This window comes from Mus caroli, chromosome 4 (genome assembly GCF_900094665.2).
Source record: "Mus caroli chromosome 4, CAROLI_EIJ_v1.1, whole genome shotgun sequence".
In the NCBI taxonomy this organism is placed as follows: Eukaryota; Metazoa; Chordata; class Mammalia; order Rodentia; family Muridae; genus Mus; species Mus caroli.
Genome location: NC_034573.1, coordinates 101,016,064 through 101,040,151, shown reverse-complemented (window position 1 = coordinate 101,040,151; position 24,088 = coordinate 101,016,064). Strand labels below are relative to the sequence as shown.

The following is a 24,088-nucleotide window of genomic DNA, read 5'->3' as shown; positions in this document are numbered from 1 at the left end:
GGGGAAGACCCTCTGCAGAATGGCAAATGGATTTGCAGGTAGGGCTGCCCCTGGGAAAGAGTAGGTCATGATTCTTGTGCTTAAATCAAAGAGATTCTGAGTAGGAACGGGAAGATGGCTGGTAACAGAACTTGTGCAAATAGGGTGAGAGGGTGGGGGATTTCCCCGAGTCCATTTTCAGTTTTAAGCAAAGACAGATCCTGGCTATGGACAGCTCTGGTGCCTGCCCCAAAGACATGCTAGCTTAAAAAAAAAAAAAAAAAAAAAGACAGGGATCTGCAGCCCAGGCTGCCCTGGAACAGTTGATCCTTCTGCCTCAACCTTCAATATGCTGGGATTACAGTCCTGAGCCACCGCTCCGCTCCCATCTGAGAGAAGGTGTGCTTTAAAAGAAAGAGGGTTGTGGGGAGCTAGTGAAGTCCAGGGTGAATGTAAATTGTTGAACTAACACAACTATGTCAAAGACAACAATGCCTTGGGCCCGTGGAAATAACCAAGCTTTCCCCTGGTCCACTAAGGATTTTGACAAGAGTGTGCAGAAAATACCAACCACAGCTTCCTGCTCCTGGCCACTACAGCCTGAGCCTGCTTCCCTATAGAGCTCCCTTTACCTAGATCAGCTAACCTCTCTCCTCATTCGAGTATAATAAACCCACCTCCTTGTTCAGAATTGCATTTCTAGGCTGCTCGTGATAGTCTCCCTCAGAGCCCGCAGCCTACCGTATCCCAACTTTTTTGTACTTGTGTTTGTAGGTTCTTCATTGCCAGTCACCGTGGGCAAGTCAGTCCCAAAGCCATGCAGGCCACGTGCCAGAACTGGAAAGTCTGGAACCGATTTGTCAAACTAGATAAACTGAGGAAGGAGGAAGGAGCTCGTCGGCTTCAGACTGCAGATTCTGGGGGCCTGAGAATCAGTGACAAAGTTTATGGCATCCCAACAGTCAAGAACCAACTGGAGAAACTGGGTGTGATGGTACACATCTGTATTCCAGCACTGGGGAAACTGAGGCAGGAGGATTAGGTTCAGGTTCAGCCTAAATTAAATAACACATTTGAGACTAGCCTAAGGCTACATCATGAGACAAAAGAGCAGGCTAGAAAGGTGAGACCTGTGTCCATCTATGTTGCTTTTTCCCCTCTGGTCATTGTGCTTTTAGATGGCTGGGGCCTTTGACATTTTGCAGAAGATAATCCTTCTCTTTTAAGTGTTTCTGACTCAGCCCCTGCTTCTTCTGCATCACTAGAATCTGAGCTCTCCAGGGATTAGCACTGTCCTGTCACCACAGCAACTGCCCGGGGCCCTGTGGGCATCCGTGGTAACAGGCTCAGGGCTCTGCAAACCAAAGCTTTGCTTGCAGGGAGAGAAGCCCCCCAGGGAGCCTGATAGGAAACAAGCAGGTTGTACTTTGAGACATTTTCTTTAATAGTATTAGCTGTGCAGGTGGGCCTCACTTTACACACTGGCCAGCCCCCGAGGAGTGTGCGTAGGAGGAGCAGCTTGGTAAATGAAGGGAATTTTATTATATTTTAAGGGCAGAAAAGATTCTTTCCAAGTCTCTATATTGAACCTTCTTCATAAGAGGGAGTTTCCTGTTGTAAAAGGAGTCTTCACCCACACTGTAACCTGCAGTTAGTATCTGTAGCTGGGGCCATCTGCAGAGAACCACAGGGGCTGGCAAAGAACTCATCTTGCTCGGGACTGGGGAATGGACAGTAATGGAGAGAAGCGGAGGAGAAGTGGGCATGACATGGGGAAACAGGAGGGTGGACCTTGTCTAACAAGAGCAGTTCTGCTGCAGCAGAGGCGGGGTGTCCGAGAGCCGAGTCGTCTTTGAGGCGCCTAGCACGGAGGGGTCTGTGTCCATCGAGTCAGACATCTTATCACAGATGGCATCCACCAGCCGCTCGAAGGCCTGCCTCACACTGATGTTCTCTTTGGCGCTGGCTTCAAAGAAGTCAAACCCTAGGGAGAAAAAAGATGATAAATACAGACTCCCCCATCTCTTCTGCTGGAGCCATTCTGTGTCCCCAGTCGAGTTCTTGGGATCAATAAAGCCAGAGCTCAGACACAAAGCAGGGAGGTCTAATTCCATGCACAGAGCACTCTGCCTCAAAGAGACAGTACAGGTTAAGGGTTGCCTGCACAGGTTTTAAAACCAGGTAGATTTCGGCTCAATTCCTGGCAAATCATTTTATTCTGCTTACAAATTAACGTCCTAGTTTATAAGTAGGGATGCTCTAATCTACCTTATAGAATTACTTCAGTGTGAGCTAAAATGCCTGCGAGGTATACAGCCCGGTGCCTGCGGAGGAACGTGGGGGACCTCAGGTGCTGGCTGAAAGAGTGATGTGTATGTATGGAATCAGAGAGCTTCATATGTTCCAAGACAGTTAATCCATTACCTCACTTTCTGTTCAGGTAGCACATTGGGGATAGAAGGCAGGGAAGGGATGTCAGTCATACTATGCTCTTCAGATCTCCAGTGCTGACACTGGCCCGGGGAAGTAGGCTGGTGTGCCCACGCTAATTAAGAGTGCCAGTGTAGAAAGCCAGGTTTTAGACTTTCTGTTGGTTTATCCTCCTGGGGATAGGTAGGATACAGGGGCCTTGTCCAGACCAGCAAGTACTCTGCCACCAACCCTGCCCCATGCCTTTCCCTATGGGGAGGGACCTTTACTTCTTTTCTCTCCTCCTCCCTCTAACTCCACCCTGCCCAGCTCTAGTCTGTGCTCTGGAGGGCTGTTCCCTTGAGAGTCACAGTAAATATGTGACACTTGATTTGCTCTTCCATTGGTGTGGCCTCACACTTTCTCTTTGGGCATCCTTCGTTTCTACTGATCATCTCTTATATGCCATACACTAAGCTAGAAACGTCACAAATATCACCCCGTTTTACCCACATAGCAGCCTGGTGGGTTAATATTAGCATTGCTGACCTGTAAACAGGAGAATGAATGTTCCAGGAGATTATGGAGCTCATGCAAGAGACACATGGCTGTTAGTGGGAACTGAGTTTGCTCTTGGGTTTGCCAGGCTCCGAGCTCTGCCCCTCCGAAGTCCATACCATCTTCGCCCTCCACCATCCAATCCCATCCCCACTGCCATTGTGCTTGTGGGTTTTTTCCTCTTACTTCTTGGTTTTGTTTTGTTTTGTTTTTCAGACAGAGTCTCAGTATATAGCTTAGGCTGGCCTGGAACTCATTATGTAGCTCAGGCTGGCCTGGAACTCATTATGTAGCTCAGGCTGGCCTGGAACTCACTATGTAGCTCAGGCTGGCCTGGAACTCACTATGTAGCTCAGGCTGGCCTGGAACTCACAATCCTCTTCCCCAGTCTTCCAAGCACTGCGATCACAGGCCTGTGTCACCATACAGAGCTTTCCGTTTCTTTCTTTACAAATCCTTTTGCTTTTATCTGCTGGCCATGGAGTCTGAATCTGGGCGAGCCACCATACTTGGTCTGAATCACTTAACCTCTCTGATTCTCAGACTTCTTGTTTGGCAGGGATGTAGGGGGTAGGAGTGGGGTGAGAGGGGGTGGGGAGGGGGGAGAGACTAACAGTCTCCCAAAGAGGACAGTTGTGAGGATGGAGTGAGACCACAGGTCTCTGCTGTAGGAAAGCCATCTGTTAAAATGAACGATAGCTTCTCCCTGATTCTCTTTCCCTCGTTTATCATCTTCCACCAAAAAGAAAAAAGAAAAAGAAAAAGAAAAAAAAGGCTCTCACCTCCCTCCTCCTCCTTACTCTGCCAGCTACAGAAAAGCTTGAACCCCAGGTACAAACAAGGCTCCTTTCCCCTGGCCTCACAGCTTGAAGGCTCGAACTCCTTCTGCCTACCCCCCTCCAGCTGAAAGCCTCTCCTGTGGCCTATTTCCTAACCCGAGAAAGACAAGCTAAAGAAGCTCTTGCTAATTGCAGACATGTGATGAAGAAAGAGGCAGCTGCCGGCTCATTATCCTCAGGCTTCAGGAGCCCAGCAGCTTCAGAGACCCTTCAGCATACCGTTCTTCCTTAATGAACATCACACAAACAGATCCCTTGGTCCTTTGACTAGCTTGCCCAGGAGAGGGGCTCCCAGGTAAAGCAGGAAATGGGCTTTCCCCATCAGTGTGGATGAAGATGAAGACATGGGTCAAGGCCAGGCCACAAAGCCTTTCTGTGGAATTAACACTGACTGGGGATGTGCCACATTATTACAGGTGGGCAGTGGGAAGAGGCCTGGCAGCCAGCCTACGTTTCAGTGTATTTCCATCAGCGCGGGCAAGCAGCCTAACTGCTTCTATCATCTGCCTCACATGGGAGTGTGGACAAGCTCAAGACATGTGAAGTGACTGTAACGTGGATGCAGGCACCGTAATTCACCTTTCCAGATGTCCCCACCCACTTTGGTCTCAGCCCTTCCACTGTCTACCAACTTTGTGGGGAAGGAAACCCCTCCTTTTCTTCAGCCTTTGGGGTCAATCAACACAGATTTTTATTGAGCACTGGCATTTTGCCAAGTCTTTTGCTAAGCACCAGGGACCTGGGGAGAGCAAACCTAGTTCTAGAGGCTCAGCAGTAAGAGTTCCAGTTCTTAATAGTTTGTAAACGGAATCCTGGTAGGTCAAGGCACAGCTCATCACTTCTGCTTAAGTGTAGGGAAACCAAGACTCAGAAGCGAGGGAGAAGCCAGGGGTCTATCTCATGCCTCCTGGATGTACCCTCACTTGGAACAGTGACAGACAAGTTATTACATTCTCAGTCAAACTTTGGACCTCTGAAACCAGGTCCGAACGCGTTGCAGAAGAGGGAAGACATGTGAGGGAAATATGGGGCAGCCTCCTGAAGTTAGCAGGAATGTAAGCCATTCATGTTGGAACTGAGCAAAATTCATCTAACTTTTCCCTTTGCCATAATGCCTGCTACCATATGTGCTAGGAATCCATCTGGCTGGAAGATCCTGAGAAGGGACCAGGCCATTTGTTGGAACTCTGGCCTGAGTGGAGGTGAATGAGTGGGGATGAATGCTGGGTCAACGCTGGGTTGGTTGAATGAAGGAGGTAGGAAGGATCGTTGAAGGTGTGATGGGAGAGATGTAACCAGCAGGGCTCGTGATACTTCTGGCCTAGCAAGCATGCAATGATACAGGCAGACCCTGTGCTGTCGAGGAACACTGAGGTAAAGCACATATAGTCCTTACACTTGACAAGCTCCCAGTCCCATGTAGAAGACAGACATAGTAGCATTGTAGTGGTAAGTGCTGGAAGCCTTAGGATGCTGAGGACACAGAAGAAGGATCTGTCCAAGGCTGTGGGTCAAGTTAAAGTGTTTGGAGGCAGTGATGCTGATGTAGATGTCAGCTGGACAGAGACACAGGACCGTTAGTGTACACGTGTACGTCTGACACAGAAGGACAAATCCGTGCAAACACGGGAAAGGGGGCTGAGAACACCTTTCTGTATTCTAAAAGGAGCTTGGCGGCTCATTATGCATCGTGGTGGGACATGAAAAATAAGAGGCCAGACCTGGTATGTCATGCCAAAGAGTGTCTTCGCTGTTATTTCAAAAGTACCCAAAGTCTGCAAATTCTACTTCAAGTTACCACCTCATGCGTCTAGTCAGCTCAGAACAACTTCCAGTGCACTTTCAATTACTGTCAGGCTCCTGGAAGGCTCTTGATTAGTAGGTCCAGGTGGTAACCTTTTCCTCTGTTTCATTAATCAAGTGTTTCAGGAGCTGAGAGTCTAAAGAAGATGACAAAGAAGATGACAACCAATTAAGCCGACTAGTCATCCCTGGTCCCTTCCTCCCTCTAATTGGCTTCAGAACAATGGAGTTTCTGCTGTCTTAAATGGAGTCCAGTTCACAACTGAATCTGAAATGCTCCCCATTACCAAAATGATAGGTTTATCTGGCTTGCCAAAGCCAGCTGTTAGAGATCCACAGACTGAGCCCACACCTGGTTCTGGACTTGACCTCAGATTCTATTTGGAAATTCGAAACCAGCTAAACTCATGTCTTATCACAGTCCTGCTCCTCAGTATTTCTCTATTCCCATCATGTTAAACTCTCTTCTCTACCCCGTCTTTGCCTCTGCATCTCTGTCATTCACTAACCTTCAACTCTTGCTTCTTGAGTTTGCTGAGAGACTTCCTGTTTTCCTTCCTATCGTAGGCTTCCTCTCTTTCTCAGGTATTTTGACTTGGACATAGGAACAATTTACCCAACACTGTGGCTTAATAATGTAGCTCAGGCTACAACCAACTTGCAGTCCTCTTGGTGCAACATCCCAAGTTCTGCGATTGCAAGCATTAGACACCAAAGTGAGGGGCATATTTTGTCTTATTTTTTGTTTTGATTTCGTGGTACTGAAAATTGAACTTGGGGCCTCACAGTAGACAAGCACTATATCCCTGGCCTGTTCATCGTCTCTCATTTTATTTCAGCTATGCTCTTATATGAAACTTGAACTGTTTTGTCTTGGATTTGTGTCACTGGAATTAAAAGAGATCTGAGTATCAGATCTTCATATCAGCCTCACTGGCTTAAAGCCCGAGACTGTGGTTTTCTGACCTTTCAGTCATCACCGTGCTAACACACCTGACTCAAACTGCTTGTGAAGAAAAGGATTTATGTGGTTCCTGATTCCGGAGATTCAAAGTTTGAAGAGCATACTGTAGGCTCTGAAGAAATGGCTGCCCTTTAGTTTTAGCTGCATTATTTCATAGTCAGTAATAGCGGAAAGATCCGGAGTTCAGGGCCAGCCTTGGCTAGCTAGCAAATAGCAAATCTGTGACCAGACTGGCTATCTAAAAAAATAAAAAAGTCCCCATTAGAGAACTTAAAGATTAAAGGGTACCACTGTTTAAGAGCACAACCCAATAATGGCCCAACTTCTTCCCACTTGGCTGTCTCATAACAGTTCTGCCACTTCCCAACACTACCGCCTGCGAACAAGGCTTTCAGTCAAGGAGAGCATTCAAAGCACACAGAAACGACAACAACCCCTTGCGGCATGGGTCCTTTCTGCTTCTCTAGCTTCCTCTTCTTCCTTTCACCATGATGCTGAGACATCCGTGCTTTCCCATCCAGGCCTCTGCTCCTGCTGCGACTCTAATTCCCACTCCTGATCATCTTCATTATTCTTCTGTAGAATTTCTGATCCCAGACAGCCTTCCTCTCTCTCCCTTATCCTATTTCACTCCTCAGAACATACACCGTACCTCTCCCCTGCAACCCCATGATTCTTTCAGTAAGATTCCGACCAGGAAAGTGGGAATGATTCTTCACATTTAAATTTGAAGCAGTCGGCTGTGAGGATGGTGATAGAATTGAGGATAACAGAGAGAGGTAATGTAGAGTCATCAGGAGACGAGAATAGTTATGGAATTCCTAGAGGCAAAGGAATTGAGTCCATAGGAGCAGGAATCAGGGGCTGCAGACCCTGCTGATGTAGCTTGCCAAGAGGAAGGGTGAGATGCCTTCTGCACCATAGCTGGGGCTCAACCAGATGCCACACTCAAACACATTAGTCCTCCCTCCAAGGAAAAGTTAAACTTGTCAAAGATGCTTAAGTTTTCTTCTTATGGTTTTGTTTCTCAGGTTATAAGCATCTAAAAAGCAGGAAGTCCATTCACTTCTGTGCCCAGGACCCATCAAGCACTCATGGGCGAGAGCATCAGAAGTCATGGGAGAGAATCACGGTCATCTCTACAAGGACCTCCGCCCATGGCCAACTGGCTTGCAGAGCCTCCTTGGGGGAGGAATATACCTCCAGTTTCTCCAACACTGGGCTTGATTATGTGAGTTGCTTCACTCGATGAAAATGGGTAGAAGCATGTGATCCAACTCCCAACAGAAAATTTAAGAAGCTTTTTTTTTTACCCATCTTGGACTGGGTCACAGAAGATTCCAGGAGGAACACAGTGACAACTAACAGCTGATTTGAAAAATCATTGAGATATGGAGCTTTCTGATGACAGCTGCCCCAAGTTGTACGTTAATACAACATAACCTAAAGAAACCTCACGAATGCTCCAACCAATGGTGCAAATATGAAGAGAAATTATGGCAGGCCTTTGGGAAACACTGTGGTAGAGCCTGACAAGAGCATTACAAGTTTGGGTCTTTGCTAAGGGTCACACTGAACGAGCGCTGCTCCAGGGCGGTCTTTAAGTGTCAGCACCATGGTTGAAGACATCAAGAACTACAAGATGGCCCACTTTGACCCCTGCTTCCCAAACTAGAACCAAACCAGGAACTGCAGGCAGAACTATCTGAACTTCTACCTTTATGAGAAGGCAATGACTGCAAAGGGGGTGATGTCTCCGTGTGTGAGTGGTACTAGCGTGTGCACAAGTTCCTCTGCCCAGTGTCATAGGTCTCGGCATGGGAGGACCACAGAGCAGAAGGCACACTCCCTGGGAAGATCTAACCTGGCTCTGCCCATTTCCTCTGTCCTTTTCCCTAGAGAGTAATGGCTAGTACATGGGTGTACAATTGGATCCTTAAGCATGGTATAACTACTAATAAAAAGTTACTGGAAAAGTTAAATAAAGAGCTTGAGTCCAAAGGTTAAACTTGAGTACTGAACCTGCTGATATTACTGATATGGCTTAAGAAGGTTTTATAGTCTTTGGGCAGGGGATGGAGCTCAGGTTGGTAATGCGCTTGTCTAGAATGCATGAGCTCCTGGTTCAGTCCCAGCACTGAATAAAACCAGGAAGTGTGGCACATGGAAAGTGGAGGTAGAACCCCTGGCTCTAGAGCAAGCTCAAGACCTTCATGGAATTTAGGAGACCCAGTCTTAAAACAAAAACAAACAAGCAAACTCCCACACGAAATTCTCCTTCCTTTGTAGGCAGATTTCTCTTGTACCTGCCTCTAACAAACATCATCCTAAATCAGAAACAAGAAAGGGACCGAGAAGCCCTTTTCTGAGGGGCACATGAAGACAAACACCCTATAATGTTATACTTCCTGGGTAGAGGAAATATTTCCTGTACTCCCAAAGATCTGCTTTCTTTGGTGTTTCTAAAACCTCATCCCAGGAACTTGGAAAGTACAGAGGCCACACACAGCTTCAAATATTAGTTGATGGCCATATCAGTAGCCTTGACTGAGTGGGCTAAGACAGGAGAAAAGAAGTCCCATAAGACAGAGAGCAGTGCTATTACTGGCTAGCAGACCATTGAGTTACACATCTGGGAAGTCCAACTATGGACCAGACCCAGGATGCCACTGCACCCTCAGGGTGACATATCCCCTGAGCCTTCTCTATAGCCAAATGCTTTGTGGGCAATCAGATCAGAGAAGCCCCAGATTCATAGCTCCCCGACTTCTACAAAAAAGACACGTCTCTCTTGGGTATGTTCCAAAGCTTAGCATTTAACCCATAAAATAGATGAGTTCTCTGAGAGAGAATATGGCTAGAGCAGAGGGCCCAGCTTTTCTGTATATCCTGCCCAGGTTTTTCATCAGTAATGTCAGCCACTGTACAGTGAGCCCCAAGGAACGGTTCACTCCTCAGGGACAGTAAAGCAGTGACCTGCTTGATAAGGACCAAGACTCCTCTCCTTAGATGTGTCCTCCTCCACAGTAGACTATTTGGACAACTAACAAATGATGCCTGCCCCATTCTGAGCCATTTTGAAATTTCCATTTGGGGATAGCTGTAGAGAGACTGAGTTTAGGATTCCAGGAAATTCACAGGCTTTGCTTGTTTTGAGTGTCTTAGAAAATTTTCATTTGATTTAATAAGCTCAAAGGGCCTCAACCCTAGACTAAGAACTACAGGTAGCTAAGGGAAGGGGAAATAGTTTTCCCTAGAGACAAGCACACCAACCGGTTATCTAATATCAAGTGGGCATCACTAAAGACATATATCTACAAGTAACATTTTATGGACTAAGCATGTTGTATTTATATATTTGGGAATATATTTACATATATATGTGCATTTTAAAGAGAGCAAGAGGGTACATGAGAAGAGCTAGGAGAAGGAAAGGAAAGGGGGAGATGTAATTATATTTTAATTTCAAAAAACTATTCTAAAATTTCTATTTTTAAAATAAAACTAGTTTGATTAGTTGTTATAATAAGATTATTAATCAAAATTATTCACAAATAATAGCTCTGTTGGGGCACAATTTATATATTGTACAATTCACCCACATTTTTACGATTTTTATTTATTTGTATAATTATTTGTTTACTATCTCTGTTTGTTTACTATCTCTGTCCTTGTTAGTTCCCTGACAGCGGAAATTACATATGCGCCCATTAATTATATCCTTAGTGCCTGGGCAGAACATGGCTCAGAGTATATGCTTAATATATATTACTCTTTAATAATATTTATGGTGTGTCTCTGTGTGTGTGTGTGCACGTGTGTGTTAGAGGCTTCAACTCCAGTTGTCAGGGTTGATGGCAGGAGCCTTTACCTGTTGTACTGTCTCACTGGCTCTCAATACATATTTTTCAATGAATAAATGGAATACATGAGTATTTACCCTATGCTAGATCTTTGGGATGAAACAAACCATACATATTTCCTGTTCTCAAGGACCAAGAAAAGAGACAGACATGCTCAGGGAAACAACAGGGGCAAGCTCAGAGGGTTGTATAGCATAGAGATGGGTTACCTTGCTCTGTCTAATTCACTAAGGCTATCTCCAATGCAGTCTACCTTGCTCTGTCTAATTCACTAAGGCCATCTTCAACACCTCCTTATCCTCACTCCTATCTGTGTTCTGTAGTCTACCAGTCTCCTAAGGGCTGCCGCTTGGGATGACCAGAAGTCACTCAAGTGTGGGCTTCAACACATGCTTAGTGTTCTGTGAACAAAGTGGAGACACTTCTCATTGATATAGGAACAAGACCCAAGGTGAGCCAATGCTCCTATGGAGTACTTAGGGTTTCCTCATCTCTAGTCCAGACTATCTTAGGCATGCACACATGCACACACACACACATATGTACACAGCACACACAGATGCACATATGCACACATGCATGTACAATACAAATACAACACACAATTCACATTGCATATCCTAGAGTCTGCCCAGCTATAAATCCCAACATCTGTGCCCTAAGATTGTCAGAGCCTAACTTTAAACTCTATTACTCAACAACAAAGCCACTTAGAGAGAGAAATTTATAGGAAAACCACCCAAAGACTCATCTAGTCTCTACAGGAAGACTGCAGACTTTCTGCAGACACAGAAAGAACTATTCTCCATGGCAATCTTACATCAAACGTGTGTGTATGTGTGTGTGTGGGGAGAGAGAGAGAGAGAGAGAGAGAGAGAGAGAGAGAGAGAGAGAATAAAAACTGACCTTTCCACTAAAGACAATTAAGACAAGTAAGGGTTCTGCTACAGGGCACTGGGACACGCATAGTCATCTGGGCCTCAGTGGAACACAGGGGTCAAAATGCTACCTCGGAAAGAGTCCTAGCAGCTCTGAGCTGCAAACCAGCTGCACGGTTTTGCCTTTTCCTTTGCTGACTTTTGTCGTGAATTGTGTTTTTGTGAGAGGCATACATTTACACGAGAAAAATGGCATGGAAAGGCCTATTATGTTCAGCAGTTTCCGGAAGAACGTGTGCTATTTTTCGGCCACATTCTGCGCAGAGTCTGCTCTATAGTTGCCAGTGAAGAGCAAAGCTTCCCTGGAGTAATAGGCTTGTTTTTTATGGTAAGGACATGCTGAACCACATAACAGATTATGTTTTACTCTTTGTAGTGGTTGCTAGGAAGCCCAGAGACAATATTTGGCCTACCTCTTGCTGATTCTGGTGCCCAGGAACTTGTGACATACAAATCTATCTCACTCTGGTTTTCTCTTACCTTCCTCCTACCCTTGCTAAAACCTTCTCATTTATTTATTCTTTTTATTCCCACACTACAGTTATTTTTAATAAGCTATCTCAAGTCCTTTGTAGATGTATCTAGTTTAAAAAGTGTTCACACATTTAAATTTTATTTATATATTCACTATAAGAAAAATATAAATGATGAACTCCCTAGAATCATGAGTACAAAGTCCATATGTATCTGAATTAAATATAAATCAATAACATAGCCACACAGAAACTATTTATAATCACAATTTACCTTAATGTCACAAATAAAAGCTCACTCTTAAGGCAAAGCCAGGTGTGGTGGCACACGCCTTTAATCCCAGAACTTGGGAGGCAGAGGCAGGCAGATTTCTGAGTTCGAGGCCAGCCTGGTCTACACAGTGAGTTCCAGGACAGCCAGAGCTATACAGAGAAACCCTGTCTCGAAAAAACAAAACAAAACAACAAAACAAAACAAAAAACAAAAAAAGCTCACTCTTGTTCCCTATTTATTCCACTTCACGCATGCACACAGACATGCACACATGCACAGACGTGAACACACACAGACACAAGTACACACACGTGCATGTACATGCATACATATGTGCCATATACATACCGAGCTGTTCTGCCAGGAGCCGGCCCTTCTCAGTTGGGACCACTCTTTCCTCTTCCATGTCGCACTTATTTCCCACGAGAATGACCTGTGCGTTGTCCCAGGAGTAGGTCTTAATCTGAGTAGCCCTAAGAAGAGACAGAAACATAGTGACCACCATCTTCCTCCACCTTTCCAACTCACGTGGTAAAAATAAAGGATGTTTTGGGATGCTATCCAGCAGGCATGACATGGCTACCACCATCCTGGAATCAGAGCCCTTCTGATTATCTACACACCACTCACAGAGGACTGGACCTGTTAACATTCCCCTGTACAGGTCTTAAATGGATCATTGTATGACTCCTTTCACCCCAGAGAATTTTAAGTGATCTCAGATGTGTAGGTATTTAAAATAATTGACAAATCAGACATTTACTAGTAATAAATCACAAGGAAATGTATTGTAAAACAGTTCTTTGGTGTGTATAGATGTACACTGTTACCATTTATTAAAGGCTACAGTAAAGTACATATTGGGATTGATTTGTTTGCTTTTTAAAGTTTTTACACAAACGATTAAATCTTGGCTGAATATTTGACACTAAAAGACAGTGTTTTTAACATTTAAAAAAAAATTGAGCAGTGTGTAGTGGCTCCTGACTTTAATCCCAGCACTCAGGAGGCAAAGGCAGGCAGATCTCTGTGACTTTGGGCCCAGGTTGCTCTACAGAGTGAGTTCCAGACAACCAGAGCTACATTGAGATATCTTGTCTCAAAAAAATCAAGACCAAAACTAAAATAAGATAAAATTTAAAAAAATGAGGCAGGGGCTAGAGAGATAACTCAGCATTTACAAGCACTGCTTATTCTTAAGAGAAGACCCAGGTTTGGTTCTCAGGGCTTACAGGGTGTTCATAACTCCAGTTCCAAGGGATCTGATGCTCTCTTCTGGCCTCCACATGCATTGCATGTATGTGGTACATAAACATATGCGCAGCTAAAACACTGAACACATCAACTACAAATACATAATTTTTTAAAAGAGCAATAAAAAAAGACGAGGAAGTGTTTCACTATGTAGACCCATCTGGCCTGGAACTTACTGTGTAGACCAGACTAGCCTCAGATTTGTGGAGATCCCCCTGCCTCTCTGACTTTCAAGGCTTTTGCTGCCTCCACATGCGCAGAACACAGTATGTGTGCTGTACTGAATGAAACGCTGTGATGCACTGTTGGAAACCTCTTGGATTCATGATATGTTTGGCTTTGAATTAAATTTCAGTTACTGTGTGTTCCGATGCTTTTGCTATCTGCAGTTTTCTCAAGATCCCTGTGCTCAGTCATGGGAGCCCATATAGGATTGCAACTCCCTGTGTAAGGAGCTTGGCCCTTGGAGGAGTGGAAGGAGGGTCATCAGACCTGACCTTATAGCCCCTCCCTCCCTCCCACCTGCTCCTCGGGCTGTCTGTCTGTCTGTCTATCTGTCTTTAGGAGGTGCTATAAGATTTGATTTTTTTTTTTTTTTGAGACTTTTGACTTTGAGATAGAGTCTTGCTGTACCCAGGCTAGCCTGGAGCTCAGTATGGAGGACATGTTGGCCTCAAACTCAGAGACCTTCCTGTTTCAGCTTTCCCAATGGTAGGGTTCAGGTACGGGCTCTTCACTCAATGATGAGATGTTTGTTGGTTGAGACAGGATCCCACTGTGTAGACAAGTCTGGCCCCCAACTCATGGAGACACTGCATTAATCTCTCAAATGTTGGGGTTTGAGGTGTGAGCTACCACTACCCGGCTCCATCCTGAGACCTTAAAAAATACTTTTCAAATATTTTTCTTTGCCTTTTTAAAAAATAGACAGGTACTACTTCTATAACTAGAAAGTGTTTCGAAGAATAAACTAGGGACTCTGCACAATAGACATTTGGGGGGAGGGGGATGGGAAATGGGTCTAATTCTCTTACTCTCTCACTAGGCAAAATGATCCCCTTTTGGTCCCCTGCAACTTCACCATGGTATCTCTTCTACTGGGCTAAATTCTTTCCTTGGCAACAGGGGCAGGCCTCTTCATCTTTGGGATGCCAGCCTCCAGTGGGGAACATACAGCAGAGGGTGGTAGTGAATGTCTGGTGAACCACTGGTCTAGGAATGGCTAATCCTGAGGCATAGACTGACTCTAGCCCAACCTGACATTGACACTTTGTCTAGTTGGACCCTGGCGACAACACAGACCTAGTTCTGATTCTGTTACTCAAGCCAACCCCACCACTGACTTCCTTGAAAGCCCTTTGTCTCCTTAAGAGACAGAATTACTCAGCCACCAATTGCTGCAGGGCCCACAGAGAGCCAGGCTCCACTCTGGGTACTGGGGCTTGGGTGGCTGAGACCAAGTTGCTTAGAGAGCAAACTCAAAGGTACCTGGGGAGAAACGGACACCCAGTCTTCAGACTCAAGGCAATACCTGAAGCCAGTCCCTGCTCTATCTTTTGCTCCCCTTTTTCCTTCCCCCACTCCTCTCACCCAGCCTCTCTCACCTCCCAGATTAGCAACGAGCTCAGGTTATTCTTAGAAACCCATCACCAGGTGTTAAATTCACCATGTTCCCAAGGCAGAATGAGCAGAGACGGATGGTGACAAGGAGAGGGGTCATGGCCGACCGGGAAGGAGCAGTGTGGTGACAGAGATGGTCACTCCACGGGAGGTGTGGCGAGACACAGAGAAGGTGGACGAAGATGGGCAGAAGGGAAATTATAACTTAACTGGAAAGACTAAAGAGAAAGAGGAAACAGTAGGAGGAGAGAACAGGGAGGAATGTAGAGGGGTGTCATCAATGCAGCGATGCACAGTGAGAGCCTGTCTCAAAGCCCACTAACACTGTCAAACAAGGTAGGACCCAGTGGGGAGTAATCAGGTCCCGGAGGGTGCCACCTTTTGAAGGACTGGGTGTAATTCTTGAGCAACCCTAATTAGTTCTTATGAGAATTATAAAAGAATAAGCCTAACCCCCCCTTCGCGCCACCATAGCTTCCTGTATTCCTCTTGATCTTTCTTCTTGCTCGTACTTTCAGGATGATGATATGGCCAGGAGGCCCTTGCCAGACTCAGTGCCATGTTGTTTCACCAGCAAAACTGTGAGCTAAGCAAATATCTTTGCATTATAAAGCCTCTCCCCACCCCAGTATTTTGTTATAGTAACAGGGAACAGACTAATAGAGTAGTTGCGGGCAAGAAGAAGGCAAGCAAGGTCGGTGCTGGTCAGCACTGTTGCTGGCTACCAGGCTCACTCAGCTCCTCTGTTGCTAACACACAGTAATGGCACAGGCACCCCACCTTCTCTGCCCTCTGCTGACTAGGGAGACACTGGGCCTCGGTGCCTCCATCTCATGTCTTGCTTTTCCCCATGAGTGATAGATACCCCAAGAAGGAAGACTCAGTGGCTCTGAGGTTGTCTCCCTGGAGGGCTGTGGTGATTTCCGTTGCAAACAGAATGCTTTTTGAACATGGATGGATATACGCAAGCCCAGCTCAGGCAGAGAGAGATGCTATATGTGGTCTCATTCTCCATGGTATGAGACCAAAGGACTCTCCAGAGGAATCCTCCTGAAACAAAACTTGGGAACCAATTCATTTCCAACTCAACACTCATCACCTATAGGGTAAAATCCCAGCGTTTTAACCCACAAACCCACAAAACGTCCCATGACCTACATTCTCTCCTCCTCTCACCTGCCTTCTCTCCTTTGCACTTCTTTCTTTCTTTTCTTTCTTTCTTTCTTTCTGGAATCCTTATCCATCACCCCTCAGGTTAACTCCTGTTTATTTCTCAGACTTACCACACATGACCTCAGCTCCACGATGTCTTACTTCTCTGACTCCGACAGCTGGACCAGTGAGAGCCCCCCCCCCTTCTGGTTTCCCATGGCCCGTGTGCCTCTCTCTTCATAGCACAGTACTGCTGCTGGCTAGTTTTCATCAACTTAACACAAACTAGAGCCATCTGGGAAGAGGGAGCCTCCATCAGATTGGCTGGTAAGCAACTCTGGGGGGTGGGGGATTTCTTGATTAATGGTTGAGGTGGGAGGGCCCAGCCCACTGTGGGTAGTGCTACCCAAAGGTGGTCCTGGGTTGTATAAGGAAGCTATCTTGCTCAGCTGCAGGGGACAAGCCAGGAGGCAGCATTCCTCTGTAGTCTCCACTTCAGTTCCTACCTCCAGGTGCCTGGCTCAGGTTTCTGCGCCAGCTTTCCTCAGTGATATATTGAGACCTGGGAGTTTTAAGAGGAAATAAACCCTCGCCACCCGACTGACTTCTGGTCTGAAACAACAAAGAGCAAAGCAGGACATTTTTTGTGATCTGCCTCCTGGTTTGATTTCTCCTGTCACCCAAGAACATCTTTTGTTTTCTTTTCTTTTGTTTTTTGTTTTTTTTTTTCGAGACAGGGTTTCTCTGTGTAGCCCTGGCTATCCTGGAACTCACTCTGTAGACCAGACTGGCCTCAAACTCAGAAATTTGCCTGCCTCTGCCTCCTAAGTGCTGGGATTAAAGGCGTGTGCCACCAGTGCTAGGCTCACCCAAGAACATCTTAAAACCAGGAGCCACGGCAGATTTACTTGGGTTTCTTTAACACATAGCACAGGCTTAGTATGTACATGCTAGGTTTTTGTGAACAGTTTGGCAAGAGAATGAATTTGGTATTACCAGTCCTGGACAGCATTGAAGGACTCCTCGTTGGTGATGTCATACATGAGAATGAAGCCCATGGCCCCACGGTAGTAGGCTGTGGTGATGGTCCGGTACCGCTCTTGCCCAGCTGTGTCCTGAGTGAGAAAAGGAAAGAATCAGACTCCTAGTAAGTCTGTTGGCATCCTCAAAAGTCCCCAAGGCAATTAACTGGCAATCCAAGGCGTATTTAAGGAGCGCTCGTTATGTTTATTGCATTGTGGAGTCTAAGGAGAACATGATATTACCTCACTGAAATTACTAAGAAAATAATTATCATCCCAATGGAAAAATGGGCAAGAGGCATGAATAACTTACAGAAGAAATGTAAGTGGGTCATCATTATATTAAAATAACCCATATTGTCACTTTAATTAACATATGGTGACTGCACATAATAATCGGTTTCGGCACGACATTTCCATATATACATGTATTTATTGTTATATGCATCCCATTACCCTTTCCTGTCCTCTTCTCCTGGTCTTCCTGCTTTCCTTTCTCTTCCACATTTATTTGTCTGTCTGTCTGTTTGTTTATTTATGTTGAGCAATGAGTTCCATCAGGGTTGTTTATAGAGTCCTGGGAGAGTCATTGTTTATAGAAATATGGGCTCTTTTTATCAGTGGCTATATCAGTAAAGCAAATGGCTCTCCCTTCCCCAGGAACCATCAAGTTCTTATGGATGCTCAGGGAGGAGTAGGGCCTCATGACCTTTCCCCCTATACACACACACACAGACACACGCACATGCACATGCACAGAGAGAGAGAGGGAGAGGGAGAAAGAGAGAGAGAGAGAATGAATGATCTCTCCATAGGTCCTGGTCAGGGAAAGCTTAAGGGCTCTTCTTCCCCATTTGAGAAGATGTTGACAGACCCAATCGTTCACAAATCTTCCTCAGTTAATCTCAGCTCATGTGAGATCAGAAGTGCAGCAGCAGGGTTGATGACGTGGCTCAGTAGCTAGGGCCACTCATCATTGATGCAGATGACCGGAGCTGTTATCTGGACCCACATGGTAGAAAGAAAGGATGCATGCAAGTTGATCCCTGACCTCCACACATGTGCCAAGCGTGAGTGAGAGAGAAGAGAGCATACTCGTGCTCACACATTAATGAATTCATTATTAAATTAAAGTTAATTAATTAAAAACAACGTCATATTCCAAAGACAGCATTCTGCCTCAGTCTGCCCCTTCCTCGATACACAGGTCCCGTTCAACAGTTCCTGAATCTCAGCCCGTTTGCCAGTTACAAGTCTTTGCAGTTCCCAGTACTCATTGCAAAAAAAAGCTTCTCTGGCCAAAGCTGACGGTGGCAGTAATCTATGGGTATGAACATAAATACTTGGGCAGCAATATGGTAGACACAAATTGTCCATTTGCAAAATAGCACTAGGGCCTAGGACATCACTGGCTACAGGCTTTTAACCAGGCTTGCAGAATCAAATATGGACTCCCTCCTGCGAAGTGAGGCTCCAATCTGACCAAAGAGGTTACCCCTGTGACTGGCTTGCTACCATTGCACCAGGGGAAACTTCTTTAGGAAAGCTGGTGGATGGTGCTGAGCACAGATCCGCACTTGATGGTAATTCTCACCCAGGCACTCTGACATGAGAGCCAGCTGTCAGGAAAGAAACTTCCCTCTTGGTTCCAACTTGATCTTTAAGTCTTGTGAGCAAGGCATGAAGTGAACAACAGGGTCTGATTCTCATGAGTGACCAATGGCAAATGCCATTGTTTTGGGGAACTTGTTTTGTTTTGTTTTTTGAGATAGGGTTTCTCTGTATAGCCGTGGCTGTCCTGGAACTCACTTTATAGACCAGGCTGGCCTCGAACTCAGAAATCCACCTGCCTCTGCCTCCCGACTGCTGGGATTAAAGGCGTGCGCCACCACCGCCCGGCTTGTTTTGGGGAACTTAAAGGTCTTCCTGACTAACTACTCGCAGGGAAAGGATTCTCTGGCCCTGCTACAAGATTTTCATTTAATAAACTTGTAGTTTCTGGGAACAGCTTTATTCATTATGTAGCATACTTATGTTTAAACTCTTTAAATTTTTTAATTTAATTTTTATAAACTTTTAATTTGTTTTAAATATGGATATGGATATGAGTGTTTTGCCTGAATGTATATCTATGCACCCTGTGTATGCCTGGTGCTTGTGGAGGCCAGAAAAGGGCGCCTGAGGCTAGAAGAAAGTGCTGCATCTCTGGGACTGGAGTTACAGTTGTTAGCTTTGCCATGTAAGTGCTGAGAATCAGACACAGGTCCTCTGGAAGGCAGAGGCAGAGGCAGAGACATCCAGTGCCCTTAACTGCTGAGCCACCCCTCCAGCCCCTTGATTAAATTATTTCTTCGCTTATCTGTTATCAGTTTTCCTTCTGGCATTCTCACCCATCCTTAGTTTAAGTTGATCCTCTCCTCTTCTGCATCTCTTTGTCACTCTCTCTGCATTTAACACAGAGATCTGCCCAGAGCTCCCACTTCTACCATTGTTTCACATGTGTTCTACCCTCACCCCAAGAACCTCTCTTCCTCTTCTCACAAGCCTCTGTGTAGTTTATAGGCCTTATTATACATCCCCACTTAAATTTATATACATAACAATTAGCAGGTAGGATCCATATATAAGAGAATACATGCATTATTTTTTTCTGGCCTTGAGTTACCTTTCTTAATATAATGTTTTCCAGTTTTATTCATTTACTACAAATTTCATAGTTTCACTTTTCTTTATAACCAAAACAATTTCTTTCTTCTTATTTTCAGTAATAATTTCCAGGTCAGGTGAGATGACTTAGCAGGTAAAGGTGCCCACTGCCAAGTCTGACAACCAGAGTTAGATCCCAAGAACCCACATGTCAGAAGAGAAGAACCAAGACATTGTCCTTGGCCTGTACACTCCCCCTGCGGTGTGCATGTGTACACAGCTCACAATGAATGTAATATAATAATAATGTAATATAACAACAAATAACAATACAATTTTAAATACAACGTAAAGAGAGAATCTCTTGTGCAATATATGGAAGTATCATCTGTCAATAAAATGCTGTTGGCTTATTAGCTTAAGCAGGAAATAGAAGGTGGAACACCTGGAGAGAGAGAGAGAGAGAGAGAGAGAGAGAGAGAGAGAGAGAGAGAGAGAGAGGATTCTGAAAAAGAGTCAGGCTCTGGAAGAAGATTTAGACCCAGACCCAGAGGAAGTTGTCACATGAAGCCAAGGACCAGGTAACAAGCCGCATAGTAGAACTTAGAATAGAGTAATGGAATTATTGAGATATGAACTAGTCTGGGAATAGAGCTCTATCTTTTGGCCTAGGCATTTACTCATATATGAGAAGTCTCTGAGGGACTGGAGAGATGGATCAGCAGTTAAAAGGCATTGATTGCTCTTCCAGAGGTCCTGAGTTCAAATCCCAGCACTCACATGGTGCCTTACAACTATCTGTAATAGGATATGATTCCCTCTTCTGGTGTCTGATGTGTGTAAAGACAGAGCATATATATATATATATATATATATATATATATATATATATGGTGTGTGTGTGTGTGTGTGTGTGTGTGTGTGTGTGAAGTTTCAGAGTCATTGTTTCTGGAAACAAAGTGGTCAGAAGGAAAAGCCGTAGTTACAAAATACAGCGAAGGTGAGTGACTTTCCCAAAGTGATAACAGTGGTGACAAAGAATAGCCTTGAGTCCAGGACTATTAAGTCCAGGGCACATGCCACAACACCTCCGTCAATGAAAGACTGCTTTATCTACAAGCACTTAAGAGTACCGTCTATGACGATGATGAACACGAACAATAAGAGTGGTCTGAGTTCTAAGGTGACACTACCGCACCAAGTACCTAGACACTTAAGGCCTTGTGGAATACATGTTGGTCCTCTAGATTGACAGATGAGAAAACGATGGTTTGGAGAGATTGTCTAATAAGCATTAGAACTGAGATCCAAGTCAAGTCTATATGACCTTACACCTATATAATATATATTCACATAGCCACAAACCATACTGTGTGCGATGTAAAAAAAAAAAAAAAAAAAAAGAGTAAACCCCATCCCTGCTTCCAGGAAGCTTCCATAGAGCTTCCGAGAGAGGCTAAGACTTATCACTGAACTAGTAATTAACAATAGGAGACCAATCCACAGAAGCGGCACAGAGGAGAGGTAACCTGAGTTCAGCAGAGGGAGAAACAGCGTTGGGGAAGTTACAGGGGCTGTCAGAAAGCAGAGATCTTTTTATCTGGGTAGGCTGGGCCCTTCAGTAACAAGGGATCCCTAAACCTTAGCAGCTTGAACACAGTGTGGTTGGGTTTTCCCACCATCAGCATGTACCCATCATGGCTGGTGCTCTGCTTTGTGTCTTCCTTTGTTTGGAATAAAGACCTACAGAGCAGATAGAAAGATAGAGCAGAATCATAGCCCGTGGGGGAGGGTTCTTTGCGTTTCTGTTTTCCCCGTTTCACTAGGTGAAGCAGATCAGCTATCCGGACACAACTTTCAAAGGGGAAAGAAAGACAATCCTATCAGATACTCAGAAGAACAAGAACTCTATAGTAAACAGAATGAGATTCCCATAGGTGGTGTATGCAGTAAGCCCAGGAGCTGCACTTAAAGAGGAGCATGGGGAGAGCACCGGGGCCTTCTCTAAGGAGGCTTTCCCAGCTGGGAAGTGAAGGAGTCGTGAGCAACAGAGGGTTTTTAATCTTTATTCTATCTATCTATCTATCTATCTATCTATCGATCGATCGATCGATCGATCGATCGATCGATCGATCTATCCATCTATCCATCTATCTATCTTCCTACCTACTGTATGTGATGGGGAGGGGCATTTGCATGGGTTCAGAGGACAATTTTGTTTGAGTTGGTTGTCTCCTTCCAACTGCAGGTTCTGGAGATGGAACTGGGGTGGTCAGGCCTACATAACAAGAACTTTAACCCACAGAGTCATCTTCCCAGCTGTGGAAGAGTTTTTGCCCCTGAGTACTCAGGGATTTAAAGAATGGTGGGAATGGAAAATGAGTAGGTAATAAAGCTCGAAAGAACTCTGTATGTTGTATCATGGGGTCGAGGCTTTATCTTGTGGGACAGTGTTTTAAGGCAGGAGACATAATTAGATCAATGGTGTGGCACAAGGATTGGCTAGAAGATTTTTGTAGTGGCTCAGATAAGATCTGATAAAGCTATTTTAAAATGAAATGACTGGTAGATTTCTGAGTTTGAGGCCAACCTGGTCTACAGAGTGAGTTCCAGGACAGCCAGGGCGTTACAGAGACACCCTGTCTCAAAAAAAAAAAAAAAAAGAAATGACTAAGGGCTAGAGCATTGGATCAGCAGTTAAGAGCACTGGCTACTCTTAGAGACCTAAGTTCAATTCCCAGCACCACAACATGACAGGTCCCAGCCATCTATAATTCCAGTTCCATGTAATTAGATGCCATCTTCTGGCCTCAACACACACTCGGTACACACAGACATACATGCAGGCAAAATGCCCATACAAATAAAAAATAAAGTAAAATTTAAAAATCTAAAAAATAAAAAATGAAATTACAAGATATAGTGACAAATCAGATGCAAAGATATGAAAAATGAAGGATGCAAGCATGCCTGTAATCTCAACACGTGGAGGCTGAGGCAGGAGGATTAGGAGTCCAAGTCCAGCTTGTATTGCACACATAATGAGTTCAAGGTCAGTCTTGATTACATCACAAGATCCTGTCTTAAAGGAAGAAGGGAGTGGAACAAGAGGAGGAGGAGGAGGAAGAAGAGGAGGAAAAGGAGGAGGAAGAGGAAGGATAACAGCTGTCCTGCCAGGACTGAGTCCCCCCATGCTCTTAGCCACTCCTGTCTGGCCCAGACTTATACAGCCTGGGTTAATGAAACAAAGGCTGACATTAGCATGTGTATCTTCTCTACACTTTCCTGTTCGCTGAGCAGCCTTTGAGCATCTTCCTGCTCATCCCAGTCTGACAAGCACACACTCCTCAAGCTCACAAGTGCCTGAGTAGCAGCATGGACAATGAGTGAGTGTGTATAAACCTAACCCTAGAAACCTGGGTACTAGTGAGGGGAAAATTGCTATGTGCCATGTCTACATAAAGCCCCTGTTTCTCTCTGTGAGCCTCTGTCTGTCGGTCTGTCTGTCTCCGTTCCTCTCACCCTCTGTTCCCCTTTTCCCTCTCCTCCCCTCTTTTCCTCTCCACCCACCTCTGTGTATGCATACCTAATGAACACTGTTTCAATATTTGATCAGCTTCTCCCTCGCTTTTGCTTCTGTTTCCTGTTTTGAGTCAATGCTACAAGGGTCCCAGTGGTCTCAAATTCAGTCCCTGAGTTCAGTCTTATAGGATTAGAATAAAGCCATTCTTCCCGAGCCAGGGATCCAACAAGCTCTGGGCTCCTGCACTGCCCCTAAATTATATCTGTAAAAGTGTTTAGTTTCATGTCTTGGCCCAGTCCTATGCCCTAACTCTTATGATCCAGTTGATTGATGTTCAACTAATTGGAAATCCTATTATGTAGTCATAGATGAGCTTAGACATGGAGTCTGCTCCATTTCTGTATTCCCAGAGCCTAACACAGGGCTACAGACATGGGAGAGTACCCAACTTCTGCTCTTTAAACAAAAAGCATGGGGGCAGGACTGGACACATGGCTCAGAAGTGAACAGCACTTGCTGTTATTGCAGAGGATCCCGGTTCAGTTCCCAGTTTAAGATTGTCCATGACTCTGGTGCCAGGGCATCCAACTCCTCCCTCATCAGCCTCTGAGGCACACATGTAGTTCACAAACATACATGCAAAACACTCATATACATAAAATAAAAATAAATAATTATTTTTTTTAAAAGCATGGGTTTGTTGATTGTTTTTGTTTTGTTTTGTTTTGTTTTGTTTTGTATTGTTTTGGTTTTTTTTTTTTTTTTTTTTTT

At 44.9% G+C, this 24,088-nt stretch overlaps 1 protein-coding gene across 1 annotated transcript in view; it reads right to left on the bottom strand.

Moving 5' to 3' along the window:
- Positions 1-1,402: 1,402 nt before the first annotated feature.
- Rab3b (RAB3B, member RAS oncogene family) overlaps positions 1,403-24,088 on the bottom strand; it is a 60,465-nt gene continuing 37,779 nt past the window's right edge. The window contains exons 3-5 of the mRNA XM_021161037.2: positions 17,123-17,241; positions 12,449-12,573; positions 1,403-1,963 (exon numbers count right to left, since the gene is read on the bottom strand). Coding sequence (XP_021016696.1) covers positions 1,776-1,963; positions 12,449-12,573; positions 17,123-17,241 — 432 coding nt within the window. The 3' untranslated portion in view covers positions 1,403-1,775. The remainder of the gene's footprint in view (positions 1,964-12,448; positions 12,574-17,122; positions 17,242-24,088) is intronic.